This window comes from Anser cygnoides, chromosome 10 (assembly GCF_040182565.1).
Source record: "Anser cygnoides isolate HZ-2024a breed goose chromosome 10, Taihu_goose_T2T_genome, whole genome shotgun sequence".
Taxonomy (NCBI): domain Eukaryota; kingdom Metazoa; phylum Chordata; class Aves; order Anseriformes; family Anatidae; genus Anser; species Anser cygnoides.
The window spans coordinates 11166256-11190541 of NC_089882.1; the positions used below are offsets into that span (position 1 = coordinate 11166256).

Sequence of the window (24286 nt, forward strand, 5' to 3'; positions counted from 1 at the left end):
GTGCTGCAGACACCATGAATTGATTGAGTTGATTCTACTCAATTCATTTCCTTCATTGGACTTTCCAGACCCTTCTTACAGTTGTCCTCCCATCATTCTTCCTTGCCTGCCATTCTGTTTTTTTTTCTGATTTCATGGCAGGATATGGTAAAGTTTACTACAAAACACTTTCTGTTACAGTCACTGTAATGGTGTCCGTGCTGTCCTTCCATGCTCTCTGGCCGTGGTTTGTCCTTACAGATTAGTCAGCTATGGTGCCAGCAAGCTGTGGAAATATATTAATTAGGATATTTGAGAAAAGAAGCTGAAAATCAACATATAGCAAACAAATTGAAGAGTTGCACAAAACAAGCTTAATCAAAATATCTGGGAAAACAAGTCCTAGAGAGGATAGGAAGGTAAAATCTTGTATTGCAGCAAATCATTCCTCTTTTTTGGAAAGACAAGGTTGTTGCCAACATAGTGTTGCTGAGGTGTTGATGGTAACAATATATTGCTGAGTTTTTGACAAAACACTTGTAGAGCTGGCATGGCAGAAGCTAAGGATTATATTCATTTGGTTAATGTTATGTGGAGAGAAAGCACACCCACAGCCTTTGCTCTACCTTGGCAGGTCATGAGTAAAAGCACTCTGGGGCCTTCTCCAGGTTTTGAGCATGGGCTAGGTTAGGGCTCAGACCATTCCTGGATTAGGTATCGCCTTCGGTTGTGTTAGGTGCTGTGAGGCACTTGGTTGGGCAACAGACTAAGTGAAAAAGAGGGAACGTAATGGAGGATGGAAAAGCACAAAGGAGGGGAAGGATGGACAGGATGGTGGTAACTCCTTCAGTAGCAGCAAACAACAGTTCTGCCAAGTATCTTGGGCTCAGTATGGCTGTGACTGAAACTGAGTACCTGGAACAAAATGGAGCCCTTTCCACACTTTCACTGGAGCCTATTCCACCCTTTTTGTTCCTGCTGTGTCTCACTTTTGAAGCTCCAAAGTAAGACAGAAGTATTAGAATATCTATTACTCCTTTTATTATTATTTTCACCAATTCAGTGTAATGGCTGATGTGCTAGTTATCATCTATTCTTACTTTATTGTGTTAATTGTGATTCTGAGTTTACAAAGCGACCTTGTTTGGATGAATGCAGGCTCCTCCCTTTCTGCACTGTTTTTGTCAACAAAGATCATTACAGGTTTTCAGGCTATTGTGTGAAACCTCACATTTTTCATGCTGAGTTACAATTACAGAAGACCTGCAGACCCCAATTATCACAGTGAGGCAGGGGACAGTGCTAGTGGATAAGAATGATACTTAGGAGCAAACACTGCAAGATGTTGTCCTCCCTAGCTAGGTTGCTTTTCACCCTTTAAGTGCCATGCACGTTTTCTGGGTTGAGGCACAAGAGTACTGAAAATAATACCAAAAGTTCAGTAGACATAATTGAAAAATGGCAGTGGAAAATTACAACAGTAAATTTCTGAAGATGCATCAGGAGATGCCAAGTAGATGCACCAGGAGATGCCAAGAATGAAGGAAAAACATCTTCCTAAAATTTGTCAAATGTTCAGTTTTGAGCCAGAAGATAACATTTTCATCTAGAATTTCAACTGATTTGTCATAATTATTTCCCTGGTTTTAATCTGGCTCTGCATAGTTTTCTGACTCATGCTATGACTTAATCTCTCTTCCTGTACTGTGCTCTCTGCCATAATATGTGAGCATCCAGACATCTTCACTCTCTTTAATTAAAGCAAGAGTTCTTACCCTCAAACATGGACAATGAGTAACACAGCTAGCTATTCTCGTCATGCTCAGTCTTTTTTAAGTTGTGTGTCCACTGGTATTAAGTGCAATCCCATTTTAGCATTTAAATGAGTGATCAGCTTAAGTGAGTTCAAATAGATCTTGCATGTACAGTCAGTGTTGAGGGAGAGCTTAAACGTCTTTCTGAATTTGGACATGGCAGTTTCAGATTTAGTGACAAAATTGTTGCTATCTACAAAATGTGCTTTTTTTTCCTAGGATCTCATTAGAGGAATTGAGGATAATGGTCTTTTCCTACTGGTACTAAAATCAACACAAAATCTGTGTTCATGTGATAAGCAAAGGCTTAGTGTAGCATGCTGGTAAAAACTATTTTGTATTACTTAGCTAATTTTCAGCATTTCTGTCTCTTTATAAAAAAATCAGTTCAGGATATTTCACAATTTTCAGCCATGAACTTGGATAAATATTTTTTTGCAATAAAATTATCCAAATTTTTACTGGTGCCCCAAAATCTCAGCTGAGGTGGAATGATGGAAGCCCTTGACTTGTTCCATGTCAGATGATCTATAACACAATATTTATAGCTTTCCTAGTCTTCTCAGGGCTATCTCCTGAAATGTCCCCAGGTGCTTGGCTCTGTCATCTAGAGCCCAACTGTTTGTTTTTTTTTTTTAAATAAAGATAGCAGTGCCAGTAAAGTGTGATAGGAGGTAGCAATTTGGTGCCCTGTGGGTTCAGTTGATCCATAAGACATCTGGTAGCCTTACAAGTGCTTTCCTGGAAGCAGGTCTGTCCTGCCTGGGCCCTGGTGTTGCGATTAAGGTGCAGAGAGGTCTGTAGGGTGCACCAGCCTGGGGTGAGCACCAGGCAAAGGTCTGGCCCTGGCCAGTTCCCAAGGGAAAAAAAGTGCCCGCTAGATGTAAAGAATTTTTCTCTAGCCTGGTGAGTGGACTGAAGCCATGATAAGAAATGAATATATTACAAACAGCATAGGTGGAATTGGACCTGAAACAGGCTTTTGGAATAAGGAAAAAAAAAAAAGTGCTATAAAAACCAAATGCTAGTTAAAAAAAATAAACTAAAACAAAACCCCCAAGTGTAAAACATTACAATATGTAGTATTCTCTGTGAGCAGGTGAAGTATTAGAAAGAAATGGCGTGAAGAGGAAAAACTCATTCTGTCTAGCAATGTTAGTTTACAATGTTAGCTAAATTAAGCAGTTATTGATTATTAATAAATATTCTTTTCTTAGTGGCTTATTTAATTTTTTTAAGCTTTCAGAATTCACTATGGGGTGCCCTCAGTTTGAGTGGCAATAGTGAAAGATTTATGCTCTGTAGCATGCTGGCTGTGCTGCCAGCAAAGTAAACAGCACTTAGAAGATTTGGGCATGCAGTTTCATTTAATGAGAACATCATCTTTCAGGGCACGGATTTGTTCATGTAACCAAATAGGCCATGCATATTCCTATTTGTTATAAAAATTAATATACAAAATAAACTGTTTATGTAGCTATATGGACAAGTAATATTATGTCTGCATCCCTATCTATATAACTTCATCATAACATTACTTAGTAGCTCAGAAGTGACAGTGAAGTTCTATGGCATCATGTGGGTGTTTCAGATGGGGAAGAAAATGCAACAGTCCCGAAGTGAAAAGGACCCATGTACTGTATCGCTGTGTCTTTTTACTGTTAACGCTCTCCTCCACAGTGAGCACTAGATGATATGCATGGCACACAATGCCTACTTCTAAACTGAGGTTAAAATCAGTAAGGAATAGAACGTAAGAATTTGTACTGTGTGGTATTTGATGATAAAATTAAATTGGATGCTTGTAAGAAAAACAGCTATGCCATATTGCTGCGTGGATGCTGTTATCTACATGTGTGTTCATTTTTCTTAATGCTAAAATAATGCTGCAAACATACAGTGAAAAGGAAAATAACGTCAGATCTATAATCTGTTTGAAAATGCTGCTCCTTTTACCACAACCGTGGCACAAAGGAAGAGCTTCCTCACCATGTGTTCCTGTTAAAGCAAGAATATTAAATGACATTGTGTCTCTTTATACAAACCACAGACAAAACTAGGGAAAGCAGAAGGAGAGAGTCATGAGGTCCAGCTGTTGCCCTGCTCTGCAGACGTTTTGAGGCTGGCCACTGGTTTCTCTGTCTTAGAGAATTTTGATAACTCTGAGTTCATGCAGTTGGATATCTTATTCTACCCCTCCTGCATAATGCACCCGGAATTATATGAAGCTGTTCTTTATTTTACAGTGATTAATTGCATTGCTGTAATTGTATGTTGGCCAGTATGAGTGTATTCTCATTTTCTTCCAGGATTATCAATTAACTATCACATTTTCCAAGACTTTTAAGTTCAGATAGTTTAGAAATATTTAGTTTTCTTAATACAAAACATTAAAACATTCTTTAAAAGTTCTAGTGATGGAAAATGTAAAACAATTTTGAAATGTGTTGGTTGTGAGTTCCTTTTGGTTTTGGGGTACTGCATAACAGATCATTTCCAAGCAATTATTATGTGAAAAATGTTGGACTTTCTTAGTTCATACATATATCGAAGATGCAAAGCCAGTACAAAAATAATTGTAATTGGTTTGAGATAGCAGGAAATGATTTTCCTTCATTTGTAGAATCAAAAAAAAAAAATAAGGTATCTCAGCTATTGAATTTGGGAAAGGATTGCATATTTCAGTACTGCAGTTACTCATGTGTGAAATACAGAAAAATGTTAATTGAGGTAGGCTTGTGAAGCGAAATTAGTTGCAAGTGGACTGCAGATGAGCAAAGGGATTCTTAGGATGTTGCACCTCAGCCATACTTTGAGGTTAATTCATTAAAGATAATTGGAATGTTAAATAGTTTCCTATAAGGAATTGCTGCTACAGTGGTCTGACACTTTCAGTCTGATTGAATCAAATGCTAATTACTAATATTCAGATTTATGCTATGCTTATTTACGTACTGGCTGCTCTGATTACTTCCTTGACTGCTGGTAATCTTTTCTGTCAAGGGTAACAGCCCTTCAGTCACCTGAAAATAAGGCCTTGAATGAGAGGAATTTCAGCAAGAGGAACTGCCTGTTCCTGTCCTTGTCTCCATATCTATTAAGTCTGTGTTAAAAATAGGAGTGATTGAGTAGTGTCTCAGTGTTTCATAGCTGATTAAATACCTGCCAATTACTTGGGAGTAAATGCAACATCAGCATGGTTCTTTGAGTGGGCTTGACAACATTTATGTACCACTGCATTTGATGTTCAAGCAAATGGGCTTTTACCACAGATGGAATATCAGTGGGTTTGCAGCCTAAATACCCAAATTGTGGTCTAAGCACCTTTGGGATGCAAATGTGGCTTGTTGGACTCCAGTCCATAAGATGGATCCACGCTCCTGTGGTTTTGCAGTTGGGTTTGGTGGGATGTGATGTTCCTGCCCTTATCCAGGACAAAGGAAAACCAACAAAGGAAACAACTCAGCGTAAGTTCCCCATTGTAAAGGCAGAATACCAAAGTGAATTGGACAGAAGTGAGAAGAAATGTTTTATGTCAGAAAGCCCAATAAAAATCCATAGCCTGTTACAGATTTCTTTTGCTTTCCTTTATTTATTACTGTGACATAAGTGTTCTCTGCATCTATTTACTCTTACTCAGGGTCTCAGGCTTGCATATTTCATATGCCCAGATGGCCTGCATCACTTTGTGAGGGATGATCTTTCTGTGCTGGAAAGGTATGTGTGCCAGGTCCCATCCACGTTATCACTTATTTATTGCCTCCCTGGTGGCATGCTGTCGCCAACAGGCGTATAATTAGAATAGCTGAGGCTGGAGACCTGTGGAAAGTCTGAGTACTTTTGTAATTGGCCAGTAAATGCTGTAGGTTGTGCTTGAATCCTCTGCAATTTCTGCTGTTGGAAGCTCAAGTTTCTTCTTCCACTGACATTTATCTTTTATAAGTAGATGGAAATCCTTCCATTTTGGATCTGTTCTCATTTGTGTTGCCTTATTTGAGAACTTGTTATTATAAACAACCTGTTCTTGCTTTTACAGAAACCTCCAGTCATTTAAACAGAATAGCAACTCCTCTTGTGCTCCCGCCCTGTACAAAAAGATAAAGAGAAGTGAAAAGTAAGAATAGGAGAAAAATGTTATCAGAAACAGCTAAGCCAACAGCATAATCTGCAAGTTCTGTGTGTACAGTTATGATATCTGAAACATAATTATCAAGCTTAAGTTAATTAGACTAATGCTTAGAAAATCTGGCATGGCAGATTGTGGTAAGTAATTATATATACCGATTAAAAGATGTAATACACAGTGAGCAAAGGCAAAGGAAAACTTCATTTGATACAGCCAGTGAACATAGACAATTAAGAAGTCAAGTAGATGAGCACTGACAAAGATACTGAACTTTGTAGAAGATGATGGGCAAGATGCTGGTTTTCCAGTGGAACAGATTTTACACAGTATCAGTCAAATACTTTGTTTTAGGAAAACCCATGCTCCTGTTTCCTAACTGAAATATGTGAAGGGGCCACTTACTTTTTGCATTAGGATTAGCTGACATGACTACAAGGTTATGTGCAAACAAGAAAGTGACATTAGAGTACTAGTTTACATATATATAGAGGTCGTGTAAATGGCTTTTCTTAAAAGCAATTCACAAGATGTCATATAAGAAATAAAGCCGTGGAGACAGTGTCTTCTGCAATTAAATGTAATGTAATAATGCTTACAGGTCTGAATGAGGAGAGCTCATGCACCTTTCTGCACCTCAGTACATGCACAGACTAAGCCCTGGAAACAAACTGAGAACACGATCTTTTTGTGAATCTTGTTTAAGGCTAGTTAAAAGAAATAAAAGACGAGAGGAAAAAATGTATCAGGAGACCTCGTGGAGAAATTTTGCTATCAAGGTACCCTACTCTGACTTTAAGTTGACTTTATTTAAATGAATAAAATGATTTTGCCAGTCCACAACAGTATGACAATACAACATAGTTCCCAGTCAACCTCCTCCTCAAGAGTAGGTAGGAAACCTGCAAATTCCCAATTCGGCAAACTGAGATGATGCAAACGCAGACTAGATCTGTTCTCACAGCATTTAATTCCCAAGTACTTGAGCTGAGCTTCTGGAGTAATGTACAACCTCTTCTCAATGGAGCCATGTGCTTTATTCATATCAGCTGGAAATTGCTTTCATTTCTGTTGATCTCGTTTCCTAAGGCATGAACAAACTGAAATGAAAGCAAATAAAATTGCTTTCTCTGGAAACTGGGAAGGTTTCGGTTGCTTTTCCTATCTTCATACCCTTTCTACCCTCCACCCCTGCTATGTTTGTGATCTCCCCATCCGTGAGGTGTGGGATTTTCTATACCCCTGAAGCATGTCCTCCAAGTTACGGTGAGAAGGCCTGGGACTGGCTGCCAGCGTAACGTTACAGGAGCAGAACTGGCACAAAATGCTGCAAAGTTCCAGTGAGTTTTCCAGATGAATATTTCTAAAATGTGTGCGCTCAAAGGTTTGAATATGAACTCTGTCCAAAAGCAATGATACTGAAATCTGCACAACAATTAATATTTAATATGTAAATTATATCAGGACAGGAATTCTATATAGAAACATGGGGGTGTCTGGGAAGATGTAGCATGGGCTATGGCAACTGACTTTTTCTAGTTGATTTTCAGAGTATTTTCATCATATAGACCTGCCTGCTAGTGGAAGCTATCAGCCTTAACTGCACCATGCATCCAGCTAAAATTAATTATACCCAAATTCACAGTCCCTTCGCTGAAATCTATTGCAGAAGATTATATTCCTAGGCTATGATACTATCCCTGCTTTTCAGTGTGGGTATGACTGTGGTTTTACTCCCCAGAAAAAGAATTTGAACAGAAGGCCAACATTGCAGCTTAGAAGAGGAGCAAATATATTCCTCCTTCTCAAAAGTGAAGGCAGCCTGTGCCACTCCACCCCCTGAAGAAGCCACTGCTCTCCCAGTCTGAGCTTCACCAAAAAAAATAAGGGCTCTGTGTCGCCCCTGTTTTGGGCCCTTGTCTGTGACTTTGTTCTCATTTGATTTTGTGTGGAAGTTGAGGTTCATCTTGAGGAATGAAGGAGCATGCTTGAACAATATCAAGTTGTTCCTAGTTCTCCTTCCCCTTCCCTTGTCAGGGTCTTCCCACCAGTACAAGGCAGCATGGGGACCTCTCGCACAGCTCACAGCCTCTGCATCCATCTCTCGCAAAAGGGAGTCTTAGATCATATTCTGTTATGGATAGCTTACCTTTCTGATGATTTTACAATAAGAAAAAATAAACTGGGCAAAAGCCTATATGATGTCTCTGAAGAGAACATCCTATTTAAATTCAATGGCAAAAACTGATTAGCAAAACTGGAAGAGGCTAATGACCGTCTGAAATCTCCAATTCCGCTCCTGTGTCTGGGTCTAGTGCTGTATACTACCATTATAACATCAAGAAAGCATAAACCTCCACAAGTATTCTAGATGTTGAAGAAGCATATTTTTCTTCGCTGCTACTTTAAGAGATGAATTTTCAGACTCTAGGGCATTTGCCCTTGACAAAGCTTGTCTGGTTCGTATGCCACTAGGTCAGTGGAATATCAATAGATTCTTAATGCAGTCTGTCTTTTAGAGTTTCTTTCATTTCTCAGAGCAAGAGTAAATGTCATTCCTATTGGCAGGTTATAATGGGAACATTGAGATACTAATTTTGAAAAAAAAATATACACAGCTGTTAAATAGTCTTGGTCTCCATCTTGTGTGTCCTCTGTCTGTAGCAATTACAAGGTTAGATATCCCTTAAGATGCCAGAAAAGGTCATTTTGTTGTCTTTTCTACCCCATGCCTCAGTGAAATATTCATGGTACAGCTCAGGTATTGGGATTGGGTTTAATGTTTCGTTGCCTCGCCATCTGTTTTGTTCTTACAGTTGATGTTGCTTTTTCCCTTGGCGGGGGGTGAGGAAGCACGGAGGCTGCGGTGAGGGATGCTGGCATGCGGGTCCAGACCTGGTATAAAAGATGAGCACTGAATCTGCAGTAACAGCGTAGATCCTCTGATCAGTTATTTTCTTTTTAACATCAAAAGTCTTTGTGGTGAAAATATGCTATTATGCATGTAGATCATCAGTGGTAGACAGCCTCTGTGTTTCCTCAAAGGCTATGAAGCTGCATTAAAGTAAGCTTTTATATTTTATGCAAAGTTCACTCATATAACTTAGCCCAGGCATTGAAATAAGCTCCTCACTGAGACAAATGGCATTATCAAATTCCAGGGACACATTCAGCTGAATTTTCCAGGGTATTGTGGTGGCTTGGTGGCAAAGGACAGCACTAAGAAAGGCTACACCTACAAGGTGATGCAGAGCACCGTGATGGTTTTGTCTCAGGTGCCCGAGTGCCTTGATCACAGCCAGCCCCAACCACCCAGCTGGTGGTGGCATCCCTCCATCTGCCACGGGACCTGGGGACAACCACAGGGTCACAGACCTGACAGAGCTTGTAGGGCTCATAGTAGGGTCGGGGTGGCTTTCTCATATGTAAGTTTTATGCTCCTTTGTGATTTTATTTTTACTATATCTATGGTGTTTGCCCCCCCTAATACTTCGCAAGGATTTTTTTCAGATCTTTTTTGATCATCTTGTTCTTTTTTTTGCTATTTCCCTCTTATTGCTGTTGATTTAAATGTCATGACATTTTAAACATGACTTATTATAACAAAACAGTATATAAAACAATATGCGGCATAATAAATGCAGCCATATTTTTCTGAGTGAATGTTAAATGAGAGCAATTTATTCCTCAACCTATTTTAGTACCTGCTTACTGGATGGTATTGGCCACGTAAATCCTGGGGAGGCCATCTCAGAGGCAAGGTAGCTTTGCATGTGGAAGGCTGGAAGCTAAAGAAGTACCTGGGGGATGGTTGGAAGAATGGATCATCCTGAGGATGTAGCTGTGATCCCATCACAGTGATGTGATCCCATCAGGGAAAGCAGACAGGACAGTCCTGGAGAAGTCTGTTGGGGGCGAGAGGTCCCCTGAGATAGTGGTCCTGGAAGCACAGAGAAGAGCAGGCTTTGAAACCGCATAGGGTTTTCTTCCAGCATGCAGCATGTGTCATTTCTGACATTTGAAATCTTAAAATATTCCTATCGTTGGCAGAGAGAGTGACTCAGAATATAAGTTACTCCAAGACACATTAAGTGAATGTTTTCTTAATTTCAGAAGCGTTCAGGGGGTAGGGAGGCAGGGGGAGTTTGTTTAATAGGAGCTGTTTAGTTGGCGTATGCTTATTCCCCAAACGAGAAGAAAGCTGCTCTTTGCTCTGGTCATTGCAGGCTCTTCCCAGAGGTGTGGTGAGGAGGGAAGATCTCCCCAGGAGTTTGGGCACGCTTGTGTCCCCCCAGCATGCTGAACCAGCTCTGTGCTGATACCGTGAGACCTGCAGCTGATTTTCTTTGTGCTAGTGAAAAAGAATACATAGCAAACAAACTGAATCAACCACCCTAATACAAATGTGTCTTCCTTGGCATGTCATGAATCTCGAGTGTGCCTAGGGTAGGGTAAATATTTGTCTGAAGTTAAGAAGATTAGCGGGGGAAGTTCTGACTTTGAGACTCCCTGTGCTGAGAGCCAGAATCCATCAGCCTGATACGGGCACCCCGAGGTTATCTCTGCTACCAGGGTGGGACCGACACATTGCTCTGTGGCTCTGACCTTTGGGGAAAATGCTTTCAGTCAAGTAATACATGCACCTGCATGAAATTTTTGAATCACTGGCTCCATACTTGATTAAAGTGCTTTTTCTTGATTAAAAATAGCCTTTTTCCAAATGAGTGATGTTGCGTGGCAGGCTGTGCACACAGTATAACGCTTCCTCCAGCATTATCACGTTGATGACATTGCCATTTCTTACTCAGGACTATGCAACACACCTCCCTCATGTAGGCAGTTCTCACTAGGAAATGCCTTTAGCAAGTTCCCCGCATCCCTCCATTTAGTCTTCCCAGGTGAGGGAACCTGCAGAGGTGCTTGTAACATTATCTGTTAACTGAGAGGATAATGGGCAACTTTGTCTACTTTAAAGCATGGCGGAAAATGTATCCAAACATGTTTATAGATTCTTGCTTGGATTTCTATCAGACCGTAAATAGCAGTTTTCCAAGTTTTTGGCAGAACTTCATATGCTAGTAGATATTCCTTCAAGCATCTCCTTTGTAACATGCTCACTTTCCAAGAATTTTATCTCCGTTGGAGCCAAACTGGAAGTCTGTCAAGGTTTGAGCTCTTCCGAGTGCAATCTACATATTTCACTGATCGGTGGATGTGTTTTCTATATAACCATCATTCTGTTTATGGTCTTGTCTTGTATTCTTTCAAAAGCAAATTGCTTAGGATACCTATTGTATTTATTTTTATATGCAGAGTTGTTAGAAACTAGTTTTTGCAGTTTTTATTTTAGCAAAGCACTTAAACAATATGCTTAGGAGTTTTTACTTAACCTTTGTGTGTTTCCACAAAATTTTACATTTAAGTGCTTTGCTAAAAAGGGTGCAGTTACTTGTGTCCATGTTGAAGTATGAGGTTCAAGTCTTTCCCCAAAGCATGACAATAAAACTGAAAAAATATTTGCAATTTTAAAAAATATTATGAAAGACTCAATGGGAAGAAAAAAGTAAACACCCTCTTTAACATACAGCTTTGATAGACTGAGTTTTCCAAAGAAATGTGTTCTTTGTAGGGATAATACCAGTAGTTGTGGGAGCAATATATTGAACAAAAGTGGTGAAAAAATTGGCAAAGGATTATTTTTTTTTCCAGTAGCTAGTTTTAAAAATTGTCATCTACATTACAGGTAATTTGGATTTCCTCTCTATCTCATTAAATAATGAGGATTTAATGCAGCAAGTAAAAAATACCACAATCAGGTATTTGTTTCATGGAGATATTGATATAAAATAGAATCCCAAGCAAAGTCAGCAAATGAGGAAGTAATAGGATGTGTTTTTTTCTGCTGTGTTTACTGTAAATTAAAGCAATTAAATTACAGCAGTCTTGTAGCGGTAATTAAGTATGGAGGCAGGCCCAGAGATGCAGAAAGCTCTGAAGTGCCTGGGCTGCTCAGTCGGGGATTGGGAACTGTGGCAAGGGCAGCTTAGAAACAGGGCCTGATTTGGTAGTGGGTGCTGAGGGGCAGCCAGGGCTCTCACGTAGCATTAACACAATATTTTGTGGGTCATCTCATGTTCGAGGGTGAATGTGTTATGTTTGTTCTCTGCCTGTTTTTGCCCTTTCTGAGACCCTGCCTGGAGCAGGTGCATGGGGAGATACCCAGGTGGAGCATGCCCAGGGCTGGGAGCTCCTGTGACTTACCCACAGGTAGGTAAAATAGGATTTAGGGCCAATTGTGTTCAAGAAATGACACACAGCAATCACAGCGTACCTGAGAAGCTGCTTTGTGAAACCACTGCCTGTCATTCTTTTGTTTTACGTTGTTAGTTCAGACAAGACTCAAAGCACGACAAGAGGCACAGAGGAGGCTGCCCGTGAAAAAGCTTACACTTCCTTTAGGCAGACAGCAGAGGCTGAGGAAAAGGGTAGAGTATAGCAGGAGGTACAGATGATAGCAGTAAATGTCACAGTTAATTACATTATGGGGAGGGGTGAAAATGAAGCCTTACTAGGAGGATGTAAGCTAAATAAAAAAAAAAAATGAGGGGAGAAGAAGGACAAGTCCAAGGAGAAAAGGGTGAAGAAGGCAAATGAGAAATTAATGTAGAGGTAGCATGCGAGGAAGTCAGTACCAGGACTAGGAGGTCCTTAGTATCACCAAATAGCTGAGGAGGTATAGCCAGCTCAGTCCTACAGGTTTTTTCCTCTGGTAAGGTGCCCAGGATCAAGCCCCACTGCAGCTGCTTGCTGCAGCATGAGAAAAGGGACAGGGATGTGCGGTGGTGGTGTTCTCATCACGCAGCTCTGAGACCACAAGGGAGCTGGAGGACAAGGTGTGTACAGCAGTTTTTGTCACCAGTTTTTTCACCAGTCTCTGGAAATGGGTTGCCACAGAAGAGATGAAACTTCTATCCTCATCACGGTTCACGTGTTAATCCAGTGCCGAAATATTACTCTGCAGATTTCACCGAAGTGGGGGAGGTTAGTGGGGAAAAATAACTAAGTAACCTGAGGTATATTTGTAATAACAAACAATACCAGCTAGGTAATGCCTAACATCTGATCCAAACGACTAGCAAAGATTGGTGTGTTTTGTTCTGTTTTTCCTGCTGGTTTTGACAATGTTATATTGTGTAATTGATGAAGCAGTTGAGTTTTGTTGTATTGCAGTAGTTTGGTGTAATTACTCTCCACCACTATGATTTTTCTTTTAGTTATATGTATCAGAGGATAGTAAACTCTTAAGTATCAACAGTAAATATTCATTGAGACTGACAATGTTAATTAGCATAAGAGCTTTTTTTACAATACTTCTAGCTAGTGCTCTATGTTAACACCAGCAGAAAAGCCACCTATGTTATGGCATAAGTATAATAAACCATAATATAGATGTCATTTCAAGCAACAGTCAGTGCTGGACCTGGGTTCACAATAGCTTGTTGCATTGTGAATTCTGGGCTCCTCCACAAAGGGCAAGAATCAAAGGTTCCCCAGTGCGAATGTGTTATAAAACAATATTGTGTTTCCCTTAAGAATTGCAGTGATAAAAACGTAGACCATTCTGCAGCACTAACAACTTTAATAAAATAACATAAAGCACAGCTGTCAGGTCTGCCAGCATCTCACACTGGGAGACATGAGTGAGAAAATGAACGCTTTTCACAAGCAGAAATATTCAAAGAGCTTCACTGTTTACAAGTAATCAAGACTGACAGTCATAGATTATTGGTGGAAGAGCATTTTCTGCTTGAGGTGAAAGAAGAGGATAATTTATCAGGAAGCCCAAGAAGTCAGACATCAGTAATGATCTGCTTGAAGAAGGGCTTCTCTTAAAAATAGTGCATGTATTTGTACTGCGAGGCAAGAAGATGTGCTAAGTTATAACCAAGAGTCTTAGTGCTTGAAGAATGTTGAACCAGATAGAGCATGTGATTTGGGTAATGGCAATTAGGGAATTGACTAATGGGCATCTCAGTGTTTGCCCAGAATATTACAAGAAAAAGTTAATAGCATAATAAAAACTGTCTAAAAGAAACATTCATACCTTAGCCTGTACTTTCAGAGTTATTTGAGCTGCGCTAATCTTGTTGCTTATGTTGTTGTTAGTTGCATTTTTGAGGTGCTCCTGTAATGCCACAATAGGTTTGCATTTGGTTTCAGAGAATTTGGGGCTTCCAGAGTTTTGCAGCAGAGCGTCTTGTCTGTCTGTTGTGGTTCTTTTGCATTACCTTTCTCTTATGTTTTTCTGTTCCGTTACGTACCAGTAGTTTTTCAAATGGTAACTAGCTTGGATCTCTACAGAAAATGACTAGTAGATTGCAACTGCCCTGTGGAACACACCTTGGTGTGCTCCCCAACCCGCATGGATGTAAGGCTGCCTGTAGGCAAACTCCACTCCCAGTGCCTCTGCCATGTCTTGCAGGAATTGCTGCACAGGTACCAAAAAATGCTGATTCCTTCCTGGGGTACAGCATGGACGGGAAGGATTTGATTATAACTAGATGATGAAGCTCATTTTGGTGTAAAATACCATGGAGAGTAATTCCTTGCAATTTAGTACGCATTGTCTCTGTCCTGCCAGGCTCACCCAAAGCTATTTTTCTTTGTCACTTCCTTCATCTAAATTTTTCTGTCTTGCACTTCGTATAGAGTTTATATATTTTAGTCTTTAATTGGCCAACTTTGGCCAACGTTACCATAATACTGCTGAGGACATGCTGTGCTACCCCACTCTTCTGCTCCACATCTTAAGGGGGCTGGGCTTCAGGGCCGTTAAGTCTTCCGTTACCCACCAAAGAGCACTGGGAGCCCTACTGAAGGTATTGGGAGTGGTTTTGAGAGGATGTGGTTCAGTCCATCTCCACCTCTACTCCAGCTTTCCAGGGAAATCTGGGCAAAATGACTCACAGAAAATCATGTCAGGCAGAAGATGTGGGACTCTGGGTAAGGTTTTATTGCTTTTTTGGTTGTTTTTTTTATCTTTTTTCAGAGTTTGCAAAAGTGGAATGGTCCTACAGAAACTATTACAGACTTCAAGCTAGTCTGTTTGAATATCTCTGAGTAGGAATGTCAGCTCAAGTTCTCCAGCTTTTCTGTCTGACTGGAGACGAAAAAGAGGGAAATTGGTTTGTTGGTTTTTTAGTTTACATAAATTATTTAAATTAGTTGGCTCTCATCTGGATTGCACAGAAATGGGATGGTGAGGGAGAACAGCAGCAAAAGCACATCCCTAAAAGGTATTTCTTGCAGGTTAAGCAGGGAGGTCTTGAGGAACAGGGGCTGCCCTCCCTTGCCTTCTAGCACTTTCTGTATCTCCTGCTGATGCCAGGTTGAATGAGCAAGATATTGCTTTTTTAGAAAATCAGCTCACCCCTCTGACAGATGATTGATTTACCACCACTTGGCTCATCCTAGTGCATCGTCTTGTGAAGTGTGAGCACTTATAGTCCATGAAAAGTATAAGGTGATGTGTGCTGCTTCCCATAACTCTCTCATTGCCAGTCTAGCTGCAGTACCTATATGCCACGCAGGTGTGTACAGTGGCACAAAGGGTGGATGTTGGCCATGTATCCAGTGTACCTGCTCCTGGTTTGTAAATCTTTCTCCATAATTCTATAGCGTTATTACAAGATGGATTTATGACATACCTAGAGCTAATGTAACGATGAAGATTAGTTCTATACTAGTCAAACAGTAGCGCACTTTAATTTGCCTACAGCTATTGTATCATATTGGCATGAAAGGAAATAGCTTTCTAATGCAGCTTCATCTGCTGAGCAGAAAGAAATCTGTTGCAGAGAGTAAAACTGCACAGAGCTATAGCTGGCAGCAAAATTTAGAGTAGGAGAAACAGCACAAATAAAAGTATTTGTGAGTTGGATATATGCTAACAATCCTAGTTTATTGCTAAACATGCCATATACAGTAATGAAGTTTGCTTGGCAGGTACGATGTTGTTTCATCTGTTTTTAACTGCTTCATCTTCTGTACTAAAACTTGTCGGGGAATAAAAGGTGTAAATTCATTTAGCTTCCAACTTTTTTTGTGACATTAACAAAGAGTTGATGTTATAATGTTCTTCAGAAGCACTGACGCTGTTAATTCAATCTGTACTTGTCTCTGTACCTAGAGACACACTGGAATTCTCGATACTTCAGCAATTAATGTAAATGTTTCTGCTGCCTGTTGTTAATGTAGTCTTCCCTTGATGAGTTGCAGGGATTCTTTCAATATACATGTGTACAAATAGACACTCAAGTGCTACAACTTTATATTTGCTATAAAACAGGACTCTCCCTTCTAGAGAAGCAAAGGATGTGTTTGAAGTATTTCAGGTCTTGGATAATATCACTTAATACTTCATATGGGATAGATCTTATTTTTGTTGGCATATTATGCAAGCTAGATTCAAAAATTAAGTGTTTCACATACTTCTGATCTTTTTTCCCCACTAAATCACTGGTGAAACAGTTGTGCTTAAAAGAAGTTCTCTTTTGAGAGTAGGGACGTATCTCACTTTCAACAAGGGCAAGGAAGAACTAATAACTTGCATGCAGGGAGGGAATGCATCTCTTCTGAAAACTGCTGGTATAAACTGCTGATGGGAAACAGCTGCAGTAGGGTCTTGTTATCACAATAGGTCTTTGATGAGAAAGCTGGCGCCATGGGAAGAGGAAAAAAGAACATTTTACATGAATTACTGGTGTCCAGGCGGCTTCTGCCTAGACCACTCCACTGATGTAATGGGCACTTCAAACTACCAGAGCATTTGTCATCCTGTTACCTACCAGCTTTGCATCAAAGACTCCCAAGGTATCTGACCATCAGCTCACAAAGGTGAACTTTGTCACTGCCTAGCATTCACCCTTGCACCTTGCATTTTCTTTGTGAATCCATCAGAGCCAGTTAACTAATCCTACTGTTGTCTCCACCCTAAACCAGTAAACTTTACCCTTCATCTTTCTACCACCAGGTCCCTCCATCCTATAAATACATGGAATATCTTGATTAGTTGGAGAGGCAGGTCTTGATTTTGACAATAAAATTGGGGAAAGAAAAACCAAAAAAAATAACAACCTTTTTCTTCTTCCTTCCTCAAAAAAGTTGCAACGACATGACAAAGAGGATTCCCCTGACAAGTGGAGAACAGAGGAAGAAATGGCAGCTGAAGCAGCAATTCTGAAGAAGTATTTTCAAGAAAATTAGAGGTAATGGTTTGCACATTAAGTTATTCTTACAACACCCAGAATTCTTTGGTGTTCCATAGGCGGCTTAAGGACACAGGAGAATATGTAGAATGAACAAAAAAAAAAATAGAGCTTTTTAGGTTTGTGTCGTTTCCTAAAAGGACACAGCACTCTAAACAGTGGCTGAAATAACATCCTCCTTGAACAAATAAGCACCATCTTAAAGCTTTTAGTTCCCAGAGAGTGAAAAATAACACACCTGGAAATCAGAATCATCTGAAGTTACTTCAGAGGAATGCCTGCCCTAACATATCCTCCTTGTGTTTTTAGAACAGAAAATAGCCATGGCACGAGTTAAAAACTGCTGTGTACAGCCAAACATACACATGTACCTACATGTACAAAATCCCAGCAGAATGCAGACTCTAGAGTGGGATAAGCAAATGCTAACTTCTTCCTGCAAATCTTAAATAATCTGGTCAATTCAACTTCAAAATTAAGCCTACTGGAAAACAGCCTGTTCCGCTAGATTTTCCCCTGGCCCTAAAAGAAGCAAAAAATATGTAGGAAGAACAGAAAAGAGGAAACACTTGGCAAGTTTTAACATTGGTGCACTAGAAACTGAGAGGTTTTCATTTTGTACCTGAAGTCCCAGAAGCCAGGTTCTTCCAATAGAAATGAACTGGCCCCCAGAGACTGATGTGAGTTACACTGGGATGTATGCTGCAGCGATGATGCCAAAAGCTCCCTCTCCCCTGTTCCCCATATGTTGTTTGCCATCATCTAGCAGTCTCATTTCTGTAATTTTTTTCACATTTTTTTCCTCTGAAGAACCCAAATCCCATAAATATCCCTCCTATCTGCCTGTGACTCATTGCTCACAGCCCAGCTTGACAAATCTTGAGCTAAACTACATGACACGCATGTGGCATGAATGCATTACAGCCCTGTCTTCTGTGCCATTCTGTCCTCAACATTTGGGCTGGTTTATTGGACTCTTCTTTCCATTTTTTTTTCCTGCGTGATGAACATACTTTGCAGCAAAAACACCAGCTTCTCCAGACAAATTAGCTGTGCCAATGGCTCTGCAGACTGGCACAGAGAAAGCTGTGAAATGCATGTCATTCATGTGGGTGGAGGAAGATTGTCTTTGGCTTCTGGGACTGATCCCATTGGGGACCTACGGACATAAAGGAGAAGCATGAACGTTTGGGCTACACAGTCAAGTTTCCACAGTGGCTGCTGGATTTGCTTGTAGATGCACGTTTCTGAGATATGGAAAAACTGGGTAACTCAGCCAGAAATACCATATCTTTAGGTAAGACACATGTGAGCTCTCTTCTCTACTAACAGAGGCATTATGTAGTGCTCCATCTATGCCACAGCAGTGAATGAATAGTATTTAGAATAAAATGCGCTATCCCTACTCTAATGTAGTGATGTTCCCCATTATATATTTGCTAGGTCTGGGATTATTTTTTTGTCTGATTAGAAAAGAATCTGAAGTACATTTGCAGAGAGATTTGTAAAGGAGTTGGAATTGGGTTCCCACATATCAATAAGGTGTTCTTAGGCTCTTCTGATACTAAACACAAAGCTGGATAGATGAAATTGGCTTGCAGAAATGAATTTATACATGTGGCTTGACTTTTATTTCCATTTATTACGAAAATAAATCAGTGTGTCTCTATATGGATGACCTCTTGATAAGTTCTCCATGATATTAAGGTCATTACCTCTCCTAGAACAGGCTGGTAAATTAAATCTCAGCATCATCATTATCATGAGAGTATTTTTGTCTGGTACAAGCAGTCCTTCCAACTCTTGGTTTCCAATGCAAGGCATCACTGCCAATCTCTTCTCCCTGACATTGTTTTGTTTCTGAGGCTTAAGGCTCTGAACCTCTGATGAAGGTATATCTGAGCATCTTCTGAATTTCTCAGCCTTTACCTACTCACTTAACCTTGCTTCTAAAACGATGAAGATTGAAAACTCTTGGCAAATTAACAAGGTTATATGCATTCTCCTTGAAAGCTATTTCTTCCTTTTTTTCACCTACAAAGGATTTATTTTGTCACTTATAAGTTTACCTGGACACTATTTGACTTGAGTTTTTTCATGCAGCACAGTGAAAGTCAGAAAGAGCTGAATGTGGGTGTTCTGCAGCCAATATATGGCACTTTTAAGGCCTCATGCATTATTTTTCTACTTAACTGTTTTGTTCAAAGAAGCCCTGCTCAGCTAGATTAGCCTGGAGACTGAGCAGTGTCTCAGCTTTCCTAGCTACCCTTGCATTAATCACAAGTCCTTCAACTGTCACAACTCCTGTGTGACTTGTTAGGTACAGGAGCACCTTTTTCTGTATTTATAGATTCTGATCAATTTTAGATGACTTTCTTTTTGCTAAGAAACACTTGAAGGAAACACTTAAATAAGGCAAGAAGATATCAATTCTCTTTCTACTACATACATTGGTGCTGATCACTCTTGGTGGGTTGGGTAGCTATTGCTGAGCGCTTCTACACCAGTCCCCCAATGGCTGGAGATATCCAACCACCTGATTAAAGAAACAAACCCCATTTAGCCTTGCTAAGCTTAAAGCTTTAAGAAAATACTTGTCTTAAAATAATTAACTTGGGTGTACAATTGTCTGGAGTAGACAAAACTGAGATCAGGAAATTAATTTGGGTTTTCCATGTGTTCCTGGTCTTTCCCTTTATCTCCCAACCCCACTGCATCCCATCTCCTTAGAAAGACTTGTTGCTTCCTGAACACCCACAGCATGGGTGGGCTCTGCAGGGCTGCTCACAGCAGTGCCTTTACAGAGCTTAAGTTCAGCGAAGTTCAGTAGAACTTCATGCTAATCTGAAGAAGGACAAGAAAAGGAAAGAAAAACATTCTGTGGAAAGGATATTTAAAATGTCATTGCTCTTGCTTAATAATACCAAGATTTGACATCTTCAGGAGCCATTCCCAGTCACGCATTTGCTGTCATATGGCTAGTTGTGTTTGCTAACTGGTTGCTCTTTGAGGCAGAACCACGGGGAAAGAGTCCTTACTCAGCAAGATTGGATGCAGTATCTTAATTTCTAAGTCTGTTTTCAGATGTGCCTTTTAAATTTTTCTAACTAACTATAGCTGGGTGTTTTGATAGTCTGTTTTGTGCATTTTAAATTATGGTACACATGCCGTCAAAAAGGCTAAAGATTAAAAGAGTTACTAACCTTCAGATAAGATTTGAAGAATGTTTCTCTTCAAAGGCAACTTCAGTTTGTGTTTTCTGCGAAAAGAACGAGGCTGCACAAGTTTCAGTAGAAGTTTTCCTATTTTACACACAGCTAAAGTAATACTTTTATGCCATTAGAGAAGTAGTCAGTCTGAAGTATGATGTCAAAATGTCCCTTTGCATAAAGGAGATTGGCAGTGATACTCTGTTGCCTAGTGCTTTTTGAGCTGCAAATATCCCAAAGCTTTTAATTGCTTAATCATCTGAATATTTTGTGTCATTCAACATGCAAAATTCATTTTAAAATCTCTGAAAATAATTTGGGCCGCACAGTGGTGCAGGATTTCTAATGTCAGTTCTCTACTTCATCCCTAGTCTGGCAACGTTTCTGGAAAATTTAGTCTTTTAAACTTTGTCAGAGAATATGAATTTTATTCATTTTTTCACCCCACTGTGAAGGAGATGATCTCATTCTTTGAGAGCACTCTTCCTACCTCACGTCTGCCTTTTCTGTATTGAGGTATCAGCGTGTGTGAAAAGATGCTTTTCTGTTGACTTCAGCAGGGGAATTACCACTGTTAACAGCAGATGACCCAAGGGAATTTAAACTAGCAATTTGGTATGCATCTGGTCTTGCTCCAGCACCTCTGATCTTTCACGCTGCACGTGTGAGGGCGAGCACAAGAGCTATCACATCGCCTTCCTTAAATTTAGGCAAGCGTGACAAGATGATTCTCAACACCTTTCCTTGGTTGCTCTACTCTAAGGAAAGCCCTCCCATTATTTCTAGCACTTTGAGCTGAATAAAAACACAAAATGATGATTATGCCTTGGAATGGATCCACAGAGTGGATGTGGGACATGTGCTGTGTGTACACAGCCAGCCTACCCTCAGAAGATGCTGTACCTGGGCTGTGTGGGACAAGGTACAGGTCGTCTCCTGGGTGGTTGCTACAGCAAGAACACAGGCATGGCCAGAGCTATTTTCTACAAGATATTTCTCCACTGTAGGCAGCCCTTGGCAAGAAAATTCACCGTGCAACTGTAGGAAATACAACGTACTGTGAGCTCTGCTGTAGGGAATGGAAGCAGTGGAGATGGGTACCACCGGCAGGGACCCACCAGCCGTGTGAGCCTTGCTTCACACACAGGGCAGGTTTCTGAATGCTTACGCTGGAGTAAGGCTTGAGGGGGTGCCTGCTCCTGGGGACTTCCCCAAGAGCATCGTTGAGAGCTGTTCATGCCTGCATTTAGGAGCTGTTTGCATATAATCCTGAAGTAAATACATACCCTAGTAATCAGCCATAGATTTCTCTGCACTCCAGACTTAAGTGCTATTAATTATATCCCCTACTCAGCAGCCTCCAAGAACCATTAATTAGAGAGCAGGAGCTGATGGTTTGCTTGTCTGTGTGAAACTATTATGACCTGAGAGTGAAATATAAGCTTCAAAAGAAACATGTTTTATGAAGGTCACCTTGGCAAACATCATAACAATCTGTCAGAAGAGAATGCTGAACTCCAAATGTGTGTTTCAGTGCGACATTATGCTTTAAGTAGTTGGAAACAGCAAAGAGAAGATGAATTGGATCATAGGGTCTATGCTTTTTCACCCAAAATTCTTTTTTTTTTTCCTGCAGTGAGTACATATAAAGTAATCTTTTTGTCATTTCAATGGAATGGAAGGAAAGTTAATATCAACAGAAATTCCACAGACAAACATAATCTGGCCCTTGCTGGTATTTTTGAAGTGTAAAACGTCCAGAGCCACCACCTCTGCAGTAGGGAGGTTTATTCACAGCAGTTAAATTCTCTTCAAGGGAAGATGTAACCAGCCAGGAGAAGCACAGTGACTGTGTCTTCACAGTAATGCCCACCCTAGATGGCTTAGAGCAAAAGGATTTCCCCAGGTAAATGTGGTGTGTTAATGCACAGCATCCTCAGCATCGAGGCTGATTATTCTTCTGGTTGAAGTGTAGCATTATTCTTATGAAAACAAAGATGCAATACAATTAGCTGTGGCTATCAGTGAAATGTCTTCCTCTTGCAGGAGGCCGGCATAAACATAATGTCACTCTCACAGCTGTTTCAGGGCTCTATTTTGAGGTTTTAAGTGCTACTGTGCTAAAAGTTATGTATCTCATTCTCCGGACTTCCATTTCCCCATAGGTGGCCATTTAATTCAGCTGTAAAGGGTACATGAATTCCATACTGCACTGCTTGGATCCTGTAATTATAGCTACAGTAGAAATGTCACGGCCAGAGACAGACAAGATTGTGCCGCATAAAAGCAAAGCAGCAAATGTGTTACTGTTAGCAATGGAAGCTGAAACAGGGACGGATGTTCTCTTAACTTGCACATCCAGAAGCCTGAATGCTTACTTGAGCTGTCTGTCAAATACCAAGTATTTTCAGTACGATCCTGTCTTGATTCGTCGTAAACTTTGTATGCATCACATTGTCTGTGAGGAAAATGGGGAACGCCAAGCACTACTGATGGGCACTGTATTGCAGGACCTCAAATAAAAGACTCAAGGTACAGGATAGTGCTGAGCTTCAAATAAGGATATGAACTGTGGTCAAGGACTTTCATGTCTAAACCTGTGCTCAAATGGTGCTAATCCCTTGCCCCCAAAGCTGTGAAAAGATGCATTCACTAAGCAGCCAGACCCTCCTTCAAACAGATTCATAAAACACGTGCCAAGTAATTTACAGGCTGCCATCAAGCTGTCTGTCAAGAGGGGCATACAATGGAAACTGTTGCTCAAAATGCCATCGAACGGGGAAACATATGTTTCAGTGAGAAAAGACAATCAAACAAAGAAGTGGGCGGCTGGGGAGTTGCAGCCACAACAGCAGCAAGGATCCAAGCCTTGCACGCAGCCCCGGTAAACAAGTTCGAGGGCTGCGCCCCCGTCTAACAGTTGGGTAACAGCTTTGTGTTTAATAAGCTGAAATAATTTGCTGAGTAGTGAAGCCAGCTCTAAGCGTGGTCTGAAGTGAAGGTACAAAACTGAAGGTACCAAGCAAAAAGCCCACTACATGTTGAATTATTAGCGGAGGTTTGTATCGTGTTATCCTATTACTGTAGCTGCTGCATAATAGAACTGCCCAGAGAGACACTCATACCAGCAACTCGAACGTGACCTTGAAGCTTAAGAGCTCCCTTTGTGTGAGTTTCAGCATCTAGGCTGTGTAGGTGGAAAGGCATTAATAACTCCTCTGTTAAGTAGTTATTTGAAAAAGGAGAGGTGTGATGGACATTTGAAATACGGTGGACTGAGTGTATTTGAGGCTCCGTTATTAGCCAGGATATCAGCCTGTACATGAAAGGACAGGCGTGCGGATGGGTAAACCCAAATGCCTGATTTGTGTTAGCTTCTGGGGCTGCTGGAAGCCTCCAGTTAATGCCGCAGTAACAACTGTGCCATGAGTTTGTGCAGGGAATTAGGATGTGGCTTTTACAGCTGTAGTCAGCTGCAGTTGTCAGGCTCTCAATATATCTATTACTCTGCCTCAAGAATGCTCTCCAGGTCTGTCATGGCACCTAGTAAAGCTCCTTTACTAGGAAGGAACACCAAGAAATGTATGAAATTGGTGCAGACAGACGTGGGAAGAGATTCCCAACTCATTCTCCAGTGTCTGAGATAGGTCATGTTTTCAGAGCAATGGTCCCAAATTCCTGACGTGTAATGCCTTGGCCTTGGGTAGAGTCCCGCAATAGGGTCAGGATGGGTGAAGACATACAAGAGATGATGACTTTGAAAGAGCATTTGTTGGAGTTTATATGAGAGATCAGGCACCCCAAAGACTCTTGCATGACATTATTATAGCAAAATTGATTTGAAGAGTAAGAAGCTGTATTTGATGACACAAAATGCCCTTTCTAATCCTTTGT

At 40.6% G+C, this 24286-nt stretch overlaps 1 protein-coding gene and 1 long non-coding RNA gene across 10 annotated transcripts in view; one reads left to right on the forward strand and one right to left on the reverse strand.

Annotated features, from left to right (window-relative positions):
- Positions 1–24286, forward strand: part of FHIT (fragile histidine triad diadenosine triphosphatase) — a 560843-nt gene that overhangs the window by 535728 nt on the left and 829 nt on the right. For all 9 annotated transcript variants that reach the window (XM_067003237.1, XM_048073721.2, XM_067003233.1 and 6 more), the window contains one exon: positions 17080–17183. In XM_067003237.1, the coding sequence (XP_066859338.1) occupies positions 17080–17181 (102 nt within the window). In that variant the 3' untranslated portion in view covers positions 17182–17183. The remainder of the gene's footprint in view (positions 1–17079; positions 17184–24286) is intronic.
- Positions 5248–14925, reverse strand: LOC125183985 (uncharacterized). Its single transcript, XR_007166931.2, has 3 exons — positions 14673–14925; positions 9717–9856; positions 5248–5878 (listed from the first exon to the last, which is right to left on the reverse strand). It is a non-coding gene; the product is annotated as an uncharacterized lncRNA (long non-coding RNA).